General features: G+C 39.1%; 1 protein-coding gene across 5 annotated transcripts in view; it reads right to left on the bottom strand.

Moving 5' to 3' along the window:
* Positions 1–20,032, bottom strand: part of LOC106081174 (frequenin-1) — a 350,182-nt gene that overhangs the window by 146,548 nt on the left and 183,602 nt on the right. For all 5 annotated transcript variants that reach the window (XM_059366355.1, XM_059366352.1, XM_059366350.1 and 2 more), the window contains one exon: positions 9,141–9,753. In XM_059366355.1, the coding sequence (XP_059222338.1) occupies positions 9,141–9,204 (64 nt within the window). In that variant the 5' untranslated portion in view covers positions 9,205–9,753. The remainder of the gene's footprint in view (positions 1–9,140; positions 9,754–20,032) is intronic.

The raw sequence follows: 20,032 nt of genomic DNA, 5'->3' as shown, positions 1-20,032 counted from the left end.
AATTGACAACATTATGGCAAATTACCCAAAATCTGACGAACATATATATGGGAGCTATATCTACTTCTGAACCGATTTCGAGAAAAACTTCTCAGATAATGTAGTAGTCGTCGAGGAAAGCGTTTTGCAAAATTTTGGCAAGATGGGTCAATAAATGCGCTTGCTGTGACTCTAGAAGTTAAAATCGGGCGATATATATATATATATGAGAACTATATCTAAATCTGAACCGATTTCCCTGAAATTCACCAGTAATATTGAGAGTCAAGAGAAAATCCCTTCTGACAAAATCGCTTAAAAATGGCCATTTTATTGCATTATTACTGAAAATCGGACGAACATATATATGGGAGCTATATCTGAATCTAAACCGATTTTGATCACACTCTATGTATATTATGGTAGTCGTCGAGGAAAGCATTGTGAATTATTTTGGCAAGATTGGTCAATAAATGTGCTTGCAGTGGCTCTAGGAGTCAATATCGGGCGTTATATATATGAGAGCTATATCTAAATCTGAACCGATTTCCATGAAATTCACCAGTAATATCCAGAGTCGTAAAAAAATCCTTACTGCCAAATTTCGAGAGGATCGATTAACAAATGACCATTTTATTGCATTATTACTGCAAATCGGACGAACATATATATGGGAGCTATATCCAGATCTGAACCGATTTTTTTCCAATTTCAATAGGCTTTGTCTCTAAGCCGAAAAACATATCTGTACCAAATTTTAAGACGATCGGATGAAAACAGCGACCTGTACTTTGTACACAAATTAACATGCACAGACGGACAAACAGACGGACATAGCTAAATCGAATCAGAAAGTGATTCTGAGTCGATCGGTATACTTATCAATGGGTTTTTATCTCATCCTTTGGGTGTAGGGTATAATTACACTATACGTAACACTGATACTACCCTTGAATGGGCACTTGTGAAAGCAGTGACAAAGCAGTACTTGGTGTGTTTGACAGAAAGATTTTTCGTAAAATTAATGAACCAGTTACGAACCATTAACTGCGTGAGCTGTATGACGACGTTAGCACAGTTTAACGCATCAAAATACAACGGTTGCGTTGGCTAGATCATGTTGTCAGAATATATGAAGACGCCTCAGCTAAGAAGTCTTTTGAAGGCGATTACAATAGAATAAGCAAAAGGGGAAGACCAAAACTCGGATGAAGAGACCAAGTTGAGAAGGACATCTCGAAACTGGGGGTCAGAGCTTTAAGTAGGAGTGCAGAAGATCTAGGCGCTTGGAAATGGAACAAATGCTCTGTAGTGGCTAATTGGGTAAGTATTGGGTTGCCCAAAAAGTAATTGCGGATTTTTTAAAAGAAAGTAAATGCATTTTTAATAAAACTTAGAATGAACTTTAATCAAATATACTTTTTTTACACTTTTTTTCTAAAGCAAGCTTAAAGTAGCAGCTAATAAGTGACAGAAGAAAGAATGCAATTACAGAGTCACAAGCTGTGAAAAAATTTGTCAACGCCAACTATATGAAAAATCCGTAATTACTTTTTGGGCAACCCAATAAATAAATATCGTTTTATTGATTTTGAACTTCCTGAAAATGGAGTACGAATATGCTAGGAAGGATTTTTACACTACGAACGAACCGTTCGCTGGTCTTGAATGATTGCCATTTGTCTGACGACAGCTCCATTAATCCTTATTCTACACCACTTTGTTTCAGTCAAAACAACTTTTATTTACATTTGAGCCTAACTAAATTTCAGCATAACTTTCCACGCTGTTTAATTATGCGCTTCCCGATTTTGCCAACACCATGCATATTCATCATTTACATATGTATAGTATTGCTATGATTTCAACATTTTGGAAGTAAAAACAGAAAAATCATAACCACACAGATATTTAACCACATTCCAGACCACACTGTGTTGGCATTTTGACCTTGCCACAATTGTCGAACGATGGCCATATTTTTGGCATTAATGACCATCAAGCATCTGCCAATTGTGAATGATTATTTCTGAATGGAAATGACAGAGAACATTTAAATGGTGAAAAGAATAAAAAAAAAAACAAGTAAAAGCGTGCTAAGTTCGGCCGGGCCGAATCTTATATACCCTCCACCATGGATCGCATTTGTCAAGTTCTTTTCCCGGCATCTCTTCTAGGCAAAAAAGGATATAAGAAAAGAGTTACTCTGCTATTAAAACGATATCAAGATATGGTCCGGTTCGGACCAAAATTAAATTATATGTTGCGTTAAGAATTGCGCCCATTGGGGCTCCCGAAGTAAAATAGAGAGAACGATTTATATGGGATCTGTATCGGGCTATAGACCGATTCAGACCATAATAAACCCGTTTGTTGATGGTCATGAGAGGATCCAACGTACAAAATTTCAGGCATATCGGATAATAATTGCGACCTCTAGGGGTCAAGAAGTCAAGATCCCAGATCGGTTTATATGGCAGCTATATCAGGTTATGAACCGATTTGAACCTTATTTGATCCAGTTGTTGAAAGTAAAAATAAAATACGTCATGCAAAATTTCAGCCAAATCGGATAGAAATTGCGCCCTCTAGAAGCTCAAGAAATCAAATCCCTAGATCTGTTTATATGACAGCTATATCAGTTTATGAACCGATTTGAACCATACTTGGCACAGTTGTTGGATATCATAACGAAATACTTCGTGCAAAAATTCATTCAAATCGGATAAGAATTGTGCCCTCTAGAGGGTCAAGAAGTCAAGACCCAAGATCGGTTTATATGGTAGCTATATCAGGTTATGGACCGATTTGAACCATACTTGGCACAGTTGTTGGATATCATAACAAAACACGTCGTGCAAAATTTCATTCCAATCGGATAAGAATTGCGCACTCTACAGGCTCAAGAAGTCAAGACCCAAGATCGGTTTATATGGCAGCTATATCAAAACATGGACCGATATGGCCCATTTACAATACCAACCGACCTACACTAATAAGAAGTATTTGTGCAAAATTTCAAGCGGCTAGCTTTACTCCTTCGGAAGTTAGCGTGCTTTCGACAGACAGACGGACGGACGGACGGACGGACGGACGGACAGACGGACGGACGGACAGACGGACGGACATGGCTAGATCGACATAAAATGTCACGACGATCAAGAATATATATACTTTATGGGGTCTCAGACGAATATTTCGAGTAGTTACAAACAGAATGACGAAATTAGTATACCCCCCATCTTATGGTGGAGGGTATAAAAACGCACACAATATTAACCAAAATCTACATTGAAATGGTATACCAAACAAATGTCCCACACACACACACACACACACACGCATACATATACAAGTATATATGTATGAATGAATAACATAAATTAAAAGCACATTATCCTCATGACTTATTCATTCAAATGACACTCGATTCATCATGGCCGCAATCCAAAAGACAACATTTCCTGGAAAGCGATGAAAATGATTATTTGCCATATGAGCAATTGCTATATATTTGAGCTCTATGAATTTGAAAGAAAGAAATCCAAAGTAATCGCATAAAAATAAACAGTAAAAGCGTGTCAAGTTCAGCCGGGCCGAATCTTGGAAACCCACCACCAAGGATTCTGCTTTGGACCGTTATTGGCACAATTGTTGAGAATCCTGACACAACACTATATGCAAAATTTCAGCCAAATCGGATAAAAATCGCGGCTTGTAAGGGCTAATGCAGTCTAATCGGAGATCGGTTTATATGGAAGCTATGTCATGTTTCTTTTTAACGATTTCGTGCGAAATTTCATCCAAAAATTGGTGTTTTCAGGGGCTCAAGAAGTCAATTTGGGTTTTATGGAAGCTTTATATACGGATTTAGACGGTACTTGACACAATTGTTGAGAATCATGACAGAACACTATATGCAAAATTTCAGCCAAATCGGAGAAAAATTGCGGCTTCCAGGGGCTTAGGAAGTCAAATCGGGAGATCGGTTTGTATGGGAGCTATATCTAAATCTGAACCGATATGGCCCATTTGCAATCCCCAACGATTTACATCTATATAAAGTATCAGTGCAAAATTGCAAGCGGCTAGCTTTACGCGTTCGACCGCTATCGTGATTTCGACAGACAAACGGATGGACAGACGGACGGACATGGCTAGTTCGACTCAGAACGTCGAGACGATCAAGAAAATATGTAGTTTCCGGGGTTCTAGATCAATATTTCAAGGTGTAATAAACGGAATGACTAGACAGACGGACGGACTGGGGTCCTAGATCAAAATTTCGAGGTGATATAAACGAGGTCAAGTTTAAGCTCAATGATAAGAGGCCTCCTTTTTATAGCCGAGTCCGAACGGCGTTCCTCAGTGCGACACCTCTTTGGAGAGAAGTTTTTACATGGCATAGTAGCTAACAAATGTTGCCGACATTAGGAGGCTGAAAACCACCGCTGAAAAGTTGTTCTGATGGTCTCGCCAGGAATCGAACGCAGGCATTCTGCGTCATAGGCGGACATGAAAGCAGAGGTTGCTAAGGACGAGCAGACCAAGGATATTTTCTACGAGCGCCTAGAGAGAGCATATGACTGCTACCCCGTCCATGATATTAAAATCGTTCTGGGAGATTTTAATGCGGAGATAGGAAAGGAAGACATTTTTGGTCCAACAGTCGGAAAGTTTAGCCCCCACGAGATAACGTACGGCAATGGGTTGGGGCTGATAGATTTCGCCGCGGCAAAAAACATGGTTGTTAGTTGCACCAGATTTCAACATAAAAATATTCACAAAGCCGCATGTCTGTCCCACAATCAAAACACGAGGAACCAAATTGATCTCGTTGTTGTTGTTGTAACAACATTTTTTTGTGGAGGTGAAGATCTTTGTAAAGCTCCTATAGGTGAGCAAGCTCGTGCCGGTCCAAAGGATCGATAACCGCAGGAACTGGGTGGCCATTGGTTATTTAAAAGCGAGAATAACGCGCCTTATCATGACGAGCATCGTAGGCACTCAGTATTTGTGCAAGAGCCGGTGCCACCCGACCTCTCACTGGGACTCTCAATATCGCTGATTGTCCGCGACTGCAGTTACAGCTACTCCGGATGGAGCATTCCACTATCCGCAACCTGTGGACGCGCCCCGTTGCTCGCAGATAAGCTTCTCGTGACGGCAATGAACACCATAAAGCTCAGACCTCAATGTTCCAGATTGCGTGGTGCTCACAGCTATCCCGTGCCGGGGATCACGTAGTGATAGATGGAAGGCATTCATCAAGCGTCTTAGATGTAAGATCAATCCATAACGCGAATATAGATACGGATCATTACCTTTTGGCAACAAAGGCTAGCACCCGTTTGAACATGGCGAGGAAAGTACAATATGACTCTGCACGGAAGCTGGACACTGAAAAGCTGCAAACACAACAGATGGGAACGGCATATTCCACTCGATGATAATGTCGCAGTAGCAAACTGTTGCCCACTCCATGCAAAATGCTGCGAAATCCGTACAACGGAAGCCTCCCCCAAGAAACCTACAGTACCGCAAGAGTGTACAGAAGCCAAGAATGCGGCATATAGAGCAACCCTACAATCAGCAGCAACGCGCCAGATGAAGGAGAGGTATCGGGAGAAAAGGAGAGAGGATAAACATCTATTTCGCAGAACAAAAAAGGAAATGGAAAGACGTAAGTTAGAGCGAATTGAGATGTACAGGAGACAGAATGAAGTCTGGAAATTCTACCAAAAAATTAAACCGATGGCTTTGGTGCAGGCACATCCTCCTGCAGAAACAGAGAAGGAAATCTAGTAAAGGATACATATAGCATGCTGAGAATATGGAAAGAACATTTTACCCAACTGCTAGTGTCCAAAGTTGGCGGCGAAGAGTATACTGCAGCACCACTCCCTGATGTTGGTATAGAATGTTTACCTCATAGTCAGAATGAGGTCCAACTATCAGTGAACCGAGTGGGGCTGGGGGTCTACATTGAGAACCCAGGGACTGAGATCTGTTTTAAACTGAATATTTTTGCCGACAGTAAAATCGCCATAAGGACATTAACAGCTAGGACGGTAAGGTCACGAACAGTCTTGCAGTGTAACAAGAAGATTAACGCCTTCTCTGAGGATGGCAAAATCCGCAACGTTTGGATGCTGGATCATAATAGATTAAGGGGAAACGAAAGGGCAGACGATTTGGCGGTGTAGGCCAAAGGACTGCCGTCAATAAACTTGGTTAACCCGAAGCCTTTCGGGTCTTTGCAGTCCGAGTTAAGGGAGTGGGCGACAAATGCGCATGCAACATTGTGAAACAGCGAAACGGTCGGTAGGACGGCGAAAATTCTATGGGGGGGGATCGTTAGAAGACGAGGCTATTACTAAAAGGAAGCAAGAAGGAGGTCAGTATAACTATTGGTATCATAACGGGACACATAGGACTACGAGCTCACTTATGTAAAATCGGTGCGGCAAGTGATAGCAAGTGTAGGGCATGCGGGGGAGATGATGATACGTTGGAGCATTTACTTTGTCATTTCCCGGCTTTCGCTTCCAACAGATACCGGTACTTAGGTGGAGATACAATATCAGGGAGTGGTATTGAAAACAATTAAGGATTTTGTAAGTTGCACGGAATTCCTAATTTAAATTTTTCTTTTTAGAGGTTACTTTATAGTTTTAAGAGGGCACAACAAGCCGATTACTGGCTTAGGTGTATGTCCATAGTGACATGGGGCGAATTAATATATGCACCCTCTTTTCAACCTAACCCTAACCTAGTCAGTGAAAATGAGTCTGGAAGTAAATGGAGATAAGACGATTTGGATGGTATCAACTCCCAAAACGCCTTGTACAACAAAGACAAAGAAAATGGAGAAAGTTGTAAACCACAACTTTGAGATAGTCATCAACTTAATGTACCTCGGCAACGCAGTAACCAAAACGTATAACACCAGAACAATACTGGCAAACAGATGCTACTTTGGATTAAGAAAGCAGTTTAGAAACAAGGCCACCTCTCGACGAAGATTAAACTATACATGACACTGATACTATCCCAGTTGTTATATGGTTCGAAAGCATGGGTACTTGTGAAGGCATACGAGGCAGTGCTTGGAGTGTTTGTGAGAAAGATTCTTCATAAAGTTTATGGACCAGTTAGCGTTAATTGAGAATATAGGAATCGTATAAACCAAGAGCTGTATGACGATGATAGCATAGCTACACGTATCAAGATACAACGGATGCGTAGGCTAGATCATGTTGTCAGAATAGATGAAAAGGATCCAGCAAAGAAGTCTTTTGAAGGCAAACACGCTCGATGGAAAGATCAAGTGGTGGGAGACATCTCGAAACTTGATGTCAGAGATTATAAAATGAGGGTAGCAAATCGGGGCGCTTGGAATGTTAGTCTACTTTCGGCTAGTGGAACAAATGTTATGTCAGAGCTAATTAAAGCAACCAAAGCAAGTCAAACGAATTTGGCAACTTATTAAAAATCCTCAAAAAAAGGTATTTTTATACCCACCACCGAAGGATTGGGGTATATTCATTTTGTCATTCCGTTTGCAGTATATATATTCCTGATCGTCGTAAAAATCTAAGACGATCTAGCCATGTCCGTCCGTCTGTCCGTCCGTCCGTCTGTCCGTCTGTATGTCTGTCTGTCTGTCCGTCCGTCCGTATTGAAATCACGCTACAGTCTTCAGAAATAGAGATATTGAGCTGAAAATTTGCACAGATTCTTTTTTTTATTCATAAGCAGGTTAAGTTCGAAGATGGGCTATATCGGATATAGCCCCCATATAGACCGATCCGCCGATTTAAGGTCTTAGGACCATAAAAGCCACATTTATTATCCGATTTTGCCAAAATTTGGGAAAGTGATTTGTGTTAGGGCCTTCAATATTCTTCTTCCTTTTAGCCCAGATCGGTCTAGATTTGGATATAGCTGCTATACAGACCGATCCGCCGATTTAAGGTTTTAGGCCCATAAAAGCCACATTTATTATCCGATTTCGCCGAAATTTGGGACAGTGAGTTGTGTTAGGCCCATCGACATCCCTCTTTAATTTGGCGCAGATCGGTTCAGATTTGGATATTGCTGCCATATAGACCGATATCTCGATTTAAGGTTTTGGGCCTATAAAAGGCGTATTTATTGTCCGATGTCGGCGAAATTTGAGACAGTGAGTTGTGTTAGGCCCTTCGACATTATTCTTCAATTTGGCCCAGATCGGTCCAGATTTGGATATAGCTGCCGTATAGACCGATCTCTCGATTTAAGGTTTTTGACCCATAAAAGGCGCATTTTTTGCCCGACTTCGTCAAAATTTGGGACAGTGAGATGTGTTGGGGCCATCAACATCCCTCTTCAATTTGGCCCAGATCGGTTCAGATTTGGATATAGATGTCATATAGAGCGATCCCCGATTTAAAGTCTTGGCCCCATAAAAGATGCATTTATATTGTAATTCTGTTTCGCTGAAATTTGATACAGTGACTTATTTTAGGCTTTTAGACATCGGTGTCATGTATGGTTCAGATCGGTCTATATTTGGATATAGCTACCAAAAAGACATATATTTTGTTCTATAAAATTGAACAATGACTTGTACTTATTAGACCACTCAATGTTCGTGCCGAATTTGGTCCAAATCGGACCATATTTCGATATAGCTGCTGGGAGGGCATAAATTATGCATTTTTCGCCGGATTATAAGGAAAGGTTGTTTTTATATATTCCCGAGGTGGTGGGTATCCAAAGTTCGTTCCGGCCGAACATAACGCCTTTTTACTTGTTTTTTAATCTTTATTGTCTTTGAAGATAATTTGCTCTATGACTGATATCAACCAATCAGTCATGACTAAACATTGACATGCGTATCGATAACTATCGATGATTCCATTCATGCGATTGCACAAAATCGTTGTATGTCTTTTATAATTCCTCCTCGTATTTAAGATTCCTAAAATATTTTCTCTTTTATATTTACTCAATTTATTTGCATTTTCTTTTCGCACTTCTTTATGAAACGACCCTTGGGTATCAAGTTGGTGCGTTATTAATGCATTGGCGTCCAATCAATTTATATCCAATTACTTACAATCATTTAATAATCAAAAGCAAAGCAAAAAAACAACAACAAGAATAAATTGACTTACAGTAGGTATCCGTTGTTAAACGATCAATCGTATCCTGTTTCAATTTCGAGCTTTTCTTTCCCATGTTGGCGTTTTGTTCGCTGTGCTGCGCTGGCTGACTGGCTGGCTGGCTGGCTTTAAGGGTGAAACTATGGCAAATTATAGTTAGGACTATGCGTTGGTGGCTTCCTTATTATTGTACTGGCGAGATGTTGTTGTAGCTTTTGTTGTATTGTTGTTGTGGTTAGCAATTTGTTATGGTCAAAACTGTTTAAGGGCTTTCTGTAGAAATTGGTGGTATTTAGCCACCCTAGGGAGTGAGAGGACTTAACCTCCTTGTTGGTGAGGAGTTACTGTTATGGTGTTGGTAATTAATTAGTCAAGTGGACTATGGTAGTTTTGCGTTGTACTTTAATAGTATTTATTAAGTCTATTGATTATTTTCTATTTGTTTTTACTTGAGCTTCTTCTATGATTCATTAGGTTTTTGTATGATTTGTTAGGATTTTTTTTTAATAAAAAATTTATTTACTATTTAATTCTTATTGCATCTGTTTGAAAACAATAAGGCTGATGGTTGTAACATTTGATGTCATAATTGATTACTGCGGATTACAAATTGCGTAGCGAAAGCCTGAAAGCAAAAATAGAAAAAAACGTAGTTAGTGATGAGTGAAATTTCAACATATGGTAGCATAAAGTTAATATGTTTAAAATAGTATAGCAAAACATTTTTTTTTTTTCAGAAACAGATGAGAAATGGACTGATAATTATGCAATTCAATGAAAATTTGCTAGCGAAATGAAAAAGACATTATGCCTTTAAAGAAAATTTTTAAGAAAAGTGCCTAACCATTAAATACGAAATTGTTATGAAATTATGTCTTTAGAGAACATTTCATAGAAATTTTATCTTTATAGAAAACCAGCTGGACTTCTTTAACTCTCTAATATATTTTTAGTGTGGGGACACTTCGCCCTGAATGTTGATATCGAATTCGTGTTACTGTAGCCTATGTCCGCCTATGACGCTGAATGCCTGCGTTCGAATCCTGGCAGATGTTTGGTCAAAATTTAAAGCAGTGGTTATGCCCTCTTAATGCTGGCAACCTTTGCGAGGTACCATGCCATGCATGGTCACGTAAAAAAATTTTCCCAAAGAGGTGTCGCACCGCGGCACGCCGTTCGGACTCGGCTATAAAAAAGGTCCCTTATCGTTGATAAATTAAACTTGAATCGGAAATCACTCACTGATGTGTGAGAAGTTTGCCCCTGCTCGGTTCTTGGGTAAATTTTTATTCTACCCCCAAATGCCTTTCTTTTGAGTCCCATATTACCGTATTGGTATATATTCCGGGTTTAGGGGGTATTTCGGGGTGGCCATTAAAGTAAACATAAGATTCGTGCTCTACTTTCAGAAACATTTCATATGAGTTCCATAATGGCATGATTGGTAAATAAGTTGTGTTTGACGGTGGGGTGGATCCCAGGGTCTTTGTCCCAAAAATAAATATAAATTTCCCGAAAATCAACAGATGTCCACCCCAAAAAGCTTTTATAAAAAAGGGAGGTATTTTGGGATGAGGCGGCTCCCCAAACACATGACTCTTTATTGTCGTGATTGGTCTATATATCCATTTGGCGGGTTTTGGGCGGCCCACTCGGCACCCGTCCCCAAAAATTAAAACCATGTTTTTTTTTTGGACTGTTAGAGTGCAAAAAAATTCGAACGAATCGCATTACCAATCTCCGAGATATGGAATTTTTGAAATTAGGGTTATGAGAAGTGCTTTTTAGGGGAAACATTTCGACTCAAATATGGATATCAAATTCGTGTCCACTCCCAAATCACTTTGAGCCCCAAATTACCATGGTCCGTAAGTATGAACCGTTTGGAGGATGGTTTGGGGCTAGGGCTGATATGGACACTTTGCCCTGAAAATAGATAACAAATTCGTTCTTAACTCAATACCATTGATTCGAGCACCATCTTGCTATAGTCGAGATAAAGTTCAGTTGAAGGGGTGATTTAGGGCGTACACCAAAATTAGATATTAAATTTGTTTTCTACTCTCAAATACCTTTCATTTGTGTCCCATATTGCCATAATGTGTCGATAAACCTATTCGACGTATTTTTAGGAGGAAAAGCGTCACATTGACTTGAACGCAAATTGTAATGTCATATTTTTAATATACTCCCAAATATCTTTCATTTGAATCCCATATAGCCATGGTCGGCTGATATGTCCATTTGGGGGTATTGGGGAGTTGGGCGACCTCCCATTACTTGGACCTAATTTTGTATGACATATTTGTAATCTACTGCTGGATACTTTTCATTAAAGCTCCATATTGATAGGAAAGTTGAATATATATGTTTAGAGGAGTTTTGGGGTTGGTGCGGCCGCTGGGTACTTGGACCCAAAATTTAATATGATATTCATTTTCTAGTCTCCAACAACTTTCATTTGATACCCATGTTGTACCTATCAGTCCACTTTTGGTTTTGGGTGGCGTTTTTGGTGTAAGGGGGAGGGTCAGCCACTACCCGATATCTAAAAATAATACAACCTATGGTTCCTTTTTTTGAATCTACGGAACAAACAAACCAAACCATTCATAGAAATTTTGTCTTTAGAGAAAATTTCATAGAAATTTTGTCTTTAGAGATAATTTCATAGAAATTTTGTCTTTAGGGAAAATTTCATAGAAATTTTGTCTTTAGGGAAAATTTCATAGAAATTTTGTCTTTAGGGAAAATTTCATAGAAATTTTGTCTTTAGGGAAAATTTCATAGAAATTTTGTCTTTAGGGAAAATTTCATAGAAATTTTGTCTTTAGGGAAAATTTCATAGAAATTTTGTCTTTAGGGAAAATTTCATAGAAATTTTGTCTTTAGAGATAATTTCATAGAAATTTTGTCTTTAGGGAAAATTTTATAAGCATCTTGGTTAGGCTATATTGAAAGAAGGGTACGATATTAAAACGCCCCATGCCACTATGGACATACACCTTAACCAGTAATCGGCTTTTTGTGCGCTAAAGCCAATACTAAAAATATCCTCGAAAAAGAAAATCTACCTTAGGAATCCTGTCCTACTTACAAAATCCCAAATTGTTTTCCATACCACGCCCCTAAATTAATTAATGTCCGGTATTGTGTCCCCACCTAAGTACCGTCTGTCAGCTGCGAAAGCGCGGTCAATGACATAGGAAATGCTCAAACGGCTCTTCATCTTTTGCATAAGTAAACTCGTAGTATTATGTATCTCCAGTATGTAATGCCATTTCAGATGGTAATGCCATTTTACCCGTCAATCCAAGACTGTGCCTCTCTGGCAGCAGTGTCTCGCACTTGACCTCAAGTGGCGTCTCAGTTATCCGATCGGAACCATTTCTAATCCATCCAGGTTCCCGGCTGAATTTTACCACGATGGCATGCTCAATTTTACCACGATGGTAGACCTGCTTTTATCCTCCATCCATTCGACCATCGTCTTAAGTCTAATAGCCGCAAAGGCTGCCTCACACTTAGTCTATATGTCATTGGGTCGGATATCTAGAATAGTCTCACAAATGTTGCCAGCATTAGGAGGGAAAACCACCGCTGAAAATTTTTTCTGATTGTCCCGCCGGGATTCGAACCCCAGGAATCGCGCTCCTGTAGAGCCACATTTCAAGACTACTGCCTATCAACATAGTGCCCAACATAAGTGAGTATTCTCAGTACGCTCCTGAATGTGACACTTCCAATTAAGTTTCCTATCCAAGATCACTCCTAAGTATTTGGCCTTTTCAGATATCGAAATCGTTTTGAGGAAACGGTATGCGTCAAATTGGCGGAAGGAAAGGATGTAAGACTTATAGATCTGTATGCTTTTGGTATCGCATCACTCGCCATGCCTGGGTGGGGTATAAAAAGCAACCTTACCTCCTGCGAAGCTTTTGGACTATACGCAAGTCCTAGGCTTGCTATGAAAATAGTGGACAGATGGGGCGCCAGATAGTCGGTCTCCTTCTGTAGTAACACCGGAAATATTTCATCAGGCCGGGTTGACTTAAATAGTTTGAAGATCCTCAAGGCATCCTTTACCATAAATTCTGTAATATTAAGCATTCGATTAATCTCATTACTCCAAGATCCCGGTGTCTATGTGAGTCCCATGGTATGCTAGAGGCATCATTTATGGGACAAAAAAGTTACACAAAAGAACTTTGCTGAAGGGCTTATGAAACATTTAAGATTTTGGGGCCGTAAAAGACCTAACGGGAGATGGGAGCTATATTAGGTTATAGACCGATTGGGACCAAACTAACTATGAATGTTGCAAATCATAACAGAACACTACACGCAATCACAGACAAATCGAACAACAATTACTACTTCTAGGGGCCCAAGACCGAAAATCGGCAAATCGGTACACTTGAGAGCTTTATCAGGGTATAGACCAGTTTTGATTGTACTTGACACGGTTGTAGGAAGTCTAAACAGATCACTATGTGCAAAATGTCAAATCGGAAAAATTGCGGCTTCGAAGGGTTCAAGATGTCAAATCGGGAGATCGGTTTATATGGGAGCTATATCAGGTTATAGACCCATTTATACCATAGATTTCATGGTTATTAGAAGTTGTAACAAAACAATCCGAGCAAAATTTCATCCAAATCGGACAAACATGGTGGCTTCCTGTGGCTAAAGAAATCAAACCAAGAGATCGGTTTATATGGGAGCTATATCCAAATCCGGACCGATATTGCAAATTTGCAATTCCCAATCTCCCCAATCCCGCTATGGTGAATTCGACAGACAGACGGACGAAAATGGCAAGATATACTCCGAATGCCACGTCTATTGATAATATATATACCTAATAGGGCCGCAGATCTATATTTCCAGGTGATACAAAGGGATAAACTAGATAAGTTATACCCCCCATCCTATGGTGGTGGGTATAAAACTTGTCCGAACAAATGATTGTTTAGTATCTAGTTTTTCCTAACCACTCTAAGTTCTACCTAAATGTTATAAATAGAATAAAAAAAAACTTTTAATAAGAAGCCTAACTTTCCTCGTACTCTTTCATGCTTTTGCTTTATATTTCAATCAGCTGAAGCTCATGGCTGCGTATGATTAATTTAATTGGTTTTTGACTGTGCATGAAAACACGCATACGACACCACGTACGTTTGTAATTTACCAAAAATTGGATGTCTGAGAACTCTCTATAAATCAATTTCAGTATTGTCACAATCAACTGGTTAGCTGTCAACTGTCAACTGCCACTATGTGTAATGAGTGATTGGAATTGAATTAAATATTAATCAAGTAAGGCCCGGCCAGAACATAGAACCCCTCTCTTAGATATGGGAATACAGCAGCTGCCTCATGGCCCATGTATTTGAAACGCCTTTAATTTGTAATACAAAATAAGAAGGGAAGTGTTATGCATTATTATTGCGTATACCTAAGACGAAGTGCAAATATTAGTCAACTGTAAAATAAAATACCTACAAAGTGCTCATAATGATATTAAATTACTACAGGCTATTGAATTAAATATCTAGCAAAAAAAAAGACAATTAATTACTAGAGACTTAGATACAAATAATACAATGATAATTGCAAACCTTTTAAACATGAATAAAATATCCTCCACGGCAGGTGAGGATCCGGCAATAAGTGTGAGAAATTCAAATCAGCAGATGGAGTAATAGATAGATGGACGGGCCATTAAACTGGCTGGCAGATAGACGGACGGACAAACTGACGGACATAGATAGATGATGCAAAAGATATGAGATGCAAAACGAAATGATAGAACTAACGATACCGATTCTTTGGTGGTGGAATAAAAAACATAAATGGCTTATCTATATCTATATATATAAAACTGAAATTGTGTTTGTTTGTATGTTTGTTTATTTGTTCGTTTGTTTATTTGTGGGTATGTCAATTTTTTAAAACGGCTGAACCGATTTTCTTAAAATTTTCACAGATTGTGGGGAGTGGTCTGGAAGGAACAATATTGGAACAATATAATTGTTTGATATCGGAAGGGGGCGGACCCTCCCCCTTACCCCAAAATTACTACCCAAAAATAAAAGTGGACTTATCGGGACAATTTGAGACTCAAATGAAAGGTTTTCAGGAGTAGACTATGAATTTCATATTAAAAATGAGGTCGAAGTAACTGTGGGGACGCGATAACCCCCCTTAAAATAGGTTTATTGGACGGTAACGACAAAATGGGGCTCGAATGAATGATATTCGAGGGTGGATTACGAATATGGTAAGGGAGGAGGTTTAGGCTATATACTTTGTTGATATTGGAGGGGGGAGGACCCTACCTCGTTACCCCAAAAACGCCACCTAAAATCAAAAATGGACCGATTGGGACAATATGGTTATCAAATGAAAGATATTAAAAAATTATGTTCAAATTCACAAGTGGTCGCCCAATCCCAAAACTCCCCCAAACAGACATATTGGACGTACATATCTATACAGGGCTCAAATGAGACGTATTCGGGAATAGAATACGAATATGACATATATGAGGTCTAAGTGATTGGGGGTCGCCCACCCCAAAAAGACGCCTAAATGGGATTATTACTCGATCATAGCTATTAGATTGTCAAATTAACGGTATTTGGGAGCCGATTACTAATATGACATTAAATGACACATGACATTAAATCGCCTCCAATAGGTTATTTGACCTATTAAAACAAATTTGTACTTAAGTGACAGTACAAAGCTTATACGCCATCCACCCAACGGCTGTATGCACCAATGATGACAGTATGGGGTTCAAATGAAAGTTATAAGGTTATCTTTGTTCTGCTCATATACCTATCGGCCCACCTCACCCCAAAACAGTCGATCAATCATAATGACCTAATAAGTCATATAAGTCAAATAAATATAGGCCGCCATACCCCCAAAATGATGACGTTCAGCATGATTAGATAAGAAGCCTTATCTTCCTAGACAAGTCCAAACGACGATCTGCTCGGCAATACTTTTTTCTTTAAAAGTTTTATGTGGTTTAAATAGTTTCTACGAAGAATTGTCGCCACCGCACAAAATATATAGCCCGGAAAATTAGTTCTTTTGCACAGAAAATCGTTTAATATGGCAATTTGATTTAAAAAAGACTAAATTATGACTATTTAATAGGTAGTCAAATAGTCTTTTATAGACAACTACCACCACCACTACTGACCACTGTTATAGGTGTTAAGCCATTCCAAGCGAGTAGCATTAACATTTAAATTAGCGCCATCTACTGGATGTTTTCAATTGAATTCAGAAAACAGCCAGTAGATGGCGAAGCCAACGTGAACAGAGAGAGGTCAGAGTGGTTTATATTTGTTACGACAACCTATCGGTTCTTTGAATAAAGAAAAATAAAATATAGGAATTTCGTTGCGGTTGTTTGCGGCATTATTTAACACTCCCCCTTACTCTAATTTTTAAAAACACTAGATCTCGGAGATGGGTAGTGCGATTTAAGCGAAATTTCGTTTGCACAGAGTAACCTAAAAACTAAAATTTGGTATCAAAATCTGGGGTAGGGTGACTAGGAAAGTCGCCCGCCCACAAAACCCACCAAACGGATTTATAGACCTATTATTACAATATTGGTATCAAATTACAGGTATTTGAGAGTAGAATATGAATCTATTGTCATGATGTGACTTAGTGTTCCACCCCACCCTAAAAAACCCTTCAAATCAACCCCTTTTTAAAAACGCCAGATCTCCCAATTAGGACAATATGGGTATGATTTAAGAGTGGAGTACGAACTTGGTATACAAATTTCAACCTAAGTGTTCGGGAGGTCTCCCACCCTCCAAAAAAAAACCCCCAACAGGACACTTTCACCGCCTTGTGCAATATGAAAGGTATAAGAATTTTTGTTTTGTGTCTGAGGGGCCTTCCAACCTCCAAAAACTCCCCAGCAGGGCATATATACCAAATGAGACAATGTGGATATAAAATGAAAGGTATTTATTTAAAGTAGAGTAAAAAAGGGATATAAAAATTTATTTCTTGGTGTCTGAGACGTCCACCTTGCCCCCCTCAACAGAACATATTTACCGATTGGGACAATTAGGGTATCAAATGAATGGTGTTTGGAACTTGAGTAAAAATCTGTTCTAAGGTTTTGGTCCAAGGTCCCCAACCCCAAAAACCGCCAAAAACGGGCCTGAATGTCCAACGTCACAAAATGGGTATCAATTGAAAAGTCTTTGGGAGTTGAGTACGAATCGGGTATACACATTTGGTACAGAGTCTGAGAGCGGCCCAACAACTAAATAGCCTTCATAGGACCTGTAGTTCGAGCGAAATGAAAGGTGAATTGATTGAAAGGTCTATGTCAGTACAATTTGAATCTAATGTTGATATAAGGACTTAAGTATCTGGGTCAAATGAATGGATGTGTCAGAGGGCAATCCCCCTCACCCTATTCTACCCAAACAAGGGAATTAGAAAAAATACATAAAGGCCAAGCAGGGTAGAATAAGACAGCAATAAACGGTCTTTGGTAATAGAGTATGATATGTGTTTTAGAGCCAAGTGTTAGGGGGAGGCCTCATCACATAAACACCCCTTAAACCGGACATAGACCATGGCAGTATGGGGCTCAAAAGGAAGCTATTTGGGAGTAGATTACGAATCTGATATCCACTTTCGGCGAAAAGCTTCTGGCGAAGCTTTGACATATTTACCGATCAATCGGACATATTTACCGATCATGTCAACATGTGACTCAAATGAAAGATAATTGAGAGTAGAAAACGAATCTGGTATTCAATTTTAGGGCCAAGAGTTTAGGGTACGCCTTATCCCATAAACTCTCCCTAAACCAATGACAATATGGAACTCCAAATAAAAGGCATTTGGGAGTACACAACGAAAAGGGTATTTGGTAGTAGAGATCGAAATGTTTGCGGGGACTTTCCACTCCCAAAATCCCCATGGAAAGGATTTTAAAAAGGGAGTACATCTAACATTCAAACTAAAATGATCCAAAATCCTACGAGCGATCTCAACAAAGATGGTATATGATTCATGTAACGACATTTTGACTAACAGTATAGTCAAGCGACTTACATACATATATGACTTTCTCAGAAAGGCATTTCATTAAAGGCTCTTCAATTGTCGAGTATTAATATTCAAAGGGAAATTTTGTTCCCTGTGTTTGAAAAGGAAGGCGCAGCGGAGCTGACCCGTTTCAGCCAGTTTACAATAAAGTAATCCCTCGAACAATTACTTTGTAATATTGACTATCTCCTATTTAAATTGTAATCTCTCTAGGCCTTGCAAATTAGTTGCCCATCTGTTCAAATAAGTTAAGGCCTCTGAATAGAAGGAAAACCACCAAAGCTTTTCCAACACAAATTTCCCCAAAAGAAAATACAATAAACTTACCCTTGTCAAAGTAATCAATGTTAATTATATCAATATTATTTTCAAACAAACAGCAACGCTATCAAATAGCCACTTTTGTCTGGGGTAGCCTTAAAATCATATTTCCCCCCTCCCCCTCAGCAGAAAGATGTCAGGGGTATGGCATATAGACACTCACACAAATAAATCAACAATGTCTTTAGCACCTAAGGACCTTTTTGTGTCATTCTTTGTCTTGCTTTGTGGTGGTCACAGAGCAAACATTTCATTATTGTGATTGCCTCCTACACGAATGCCATTTACACCTCGTCCCCCTTTGGTCCTTCGTATCCTTTCCTTTGTATAAAATCCCATAAATTAGTTAATGCTAACAAAATATGTGGTCCGGTCGGGCACCAGATTTAATTAAAAAATACTTCCTGCCTCTCTTCGCGCTATATTCGCATAGTCCCTCGACAGCGGACACAAATTGCGTTAATTAAAATTTTCTTTGTTACTATAGTGCTGTCGCCACCATTATTCCGGCCTATTTTCATTTTGCCATTTCTTTTTTTTTTTGCTTTATTCTTTTTTTTTTAACTATAAGAAAGACCTTGTTTTCACTGGGATTATTTTGAAAAGTTTTCTTTCTAAGCATGGATTTTGTGCACAGTGGCTTTTTGAGTATAACCATAACCATAGCAACAAGCATAACTATTGTTATTGTTTTACAATAATGGGCCTATTGTCTGGTAATTTATGACAATGTTTGTCGTAAAATAAAGCCCTGTATTATGACAGGGTGAGTTATTTTTTGATAAGCATAAGCAATAGTCAATATGTGTGACTTTCAATTTCATACTCAAGTTTGCCCTGGCCGAATCTTGGGTACCCACCTGTTATTAAAGATTCTCGTAGAAAATGTGCCTTCATAAGCTCAGGCCGAATTTGAATTGCTTTACAACAATCAAATTAGGAACTAGTTGAAGCTGCTTTGGTCTCAAGAAGACATATCGCGGAATCGGTATAGATCGATTCGGATCATACCTGGCACTGACTCTGGAAGTTATAGCAGAAGTCTTTGTGACACATTTCCGCCAAATCAGATGAAATTGAGGGCTTTAGGAACTTAAGAAGACAAATCCGGGGATCGGTTTGTATGGGGGCTATCTTCTTCTTCTCATATAAAAAAAAATTAATTTGTGTTTGTTTGTTTGTCGGTTTGTTTGTTTGTTCAGTATAGACTCAAAAATGGCTGAACAGATTACCTTGAAATATTGGAAGGAAACATAGGTTGTATAATTTTTTGATATTGGACCCTCCCTCTTACCCCGAAAATACTACCCAACAAGTAACAGCGTGCTAAGTTCGTCCGGGCAGAATCTTATATACCCTCCACCGTGGTCGCATCTATCGAGTTCTTTGCGCAGTATCTGTTTTTAGGCAAACTAAATATAATGATTAAGGACGGAGGAGCAGTTATATTAAGTTATAGTCCGATTCGGGGCTCA

Source organism: Stomoxys calcitrans, chromosome 4 (genome assembly GCF_963082655.1).
Source record: "Stomoxys calcitrans chromosome 4, idStoCalc2.1, whole genome shotgun sequence".
In the NCBI taxonomy this organism is placed as follows: domain Eukaryota; kingdom Metazoa; phylum Arthropoda; class Insecta; order Diptera; family Muscidae; genus Stomoxys; species Stomoxys calcitrans.
The sequence above is the reverse complement of the archived record's forward strand: the minus strand, read 5'-3'. Positions and strand labels throughout refer to the sequence as shown.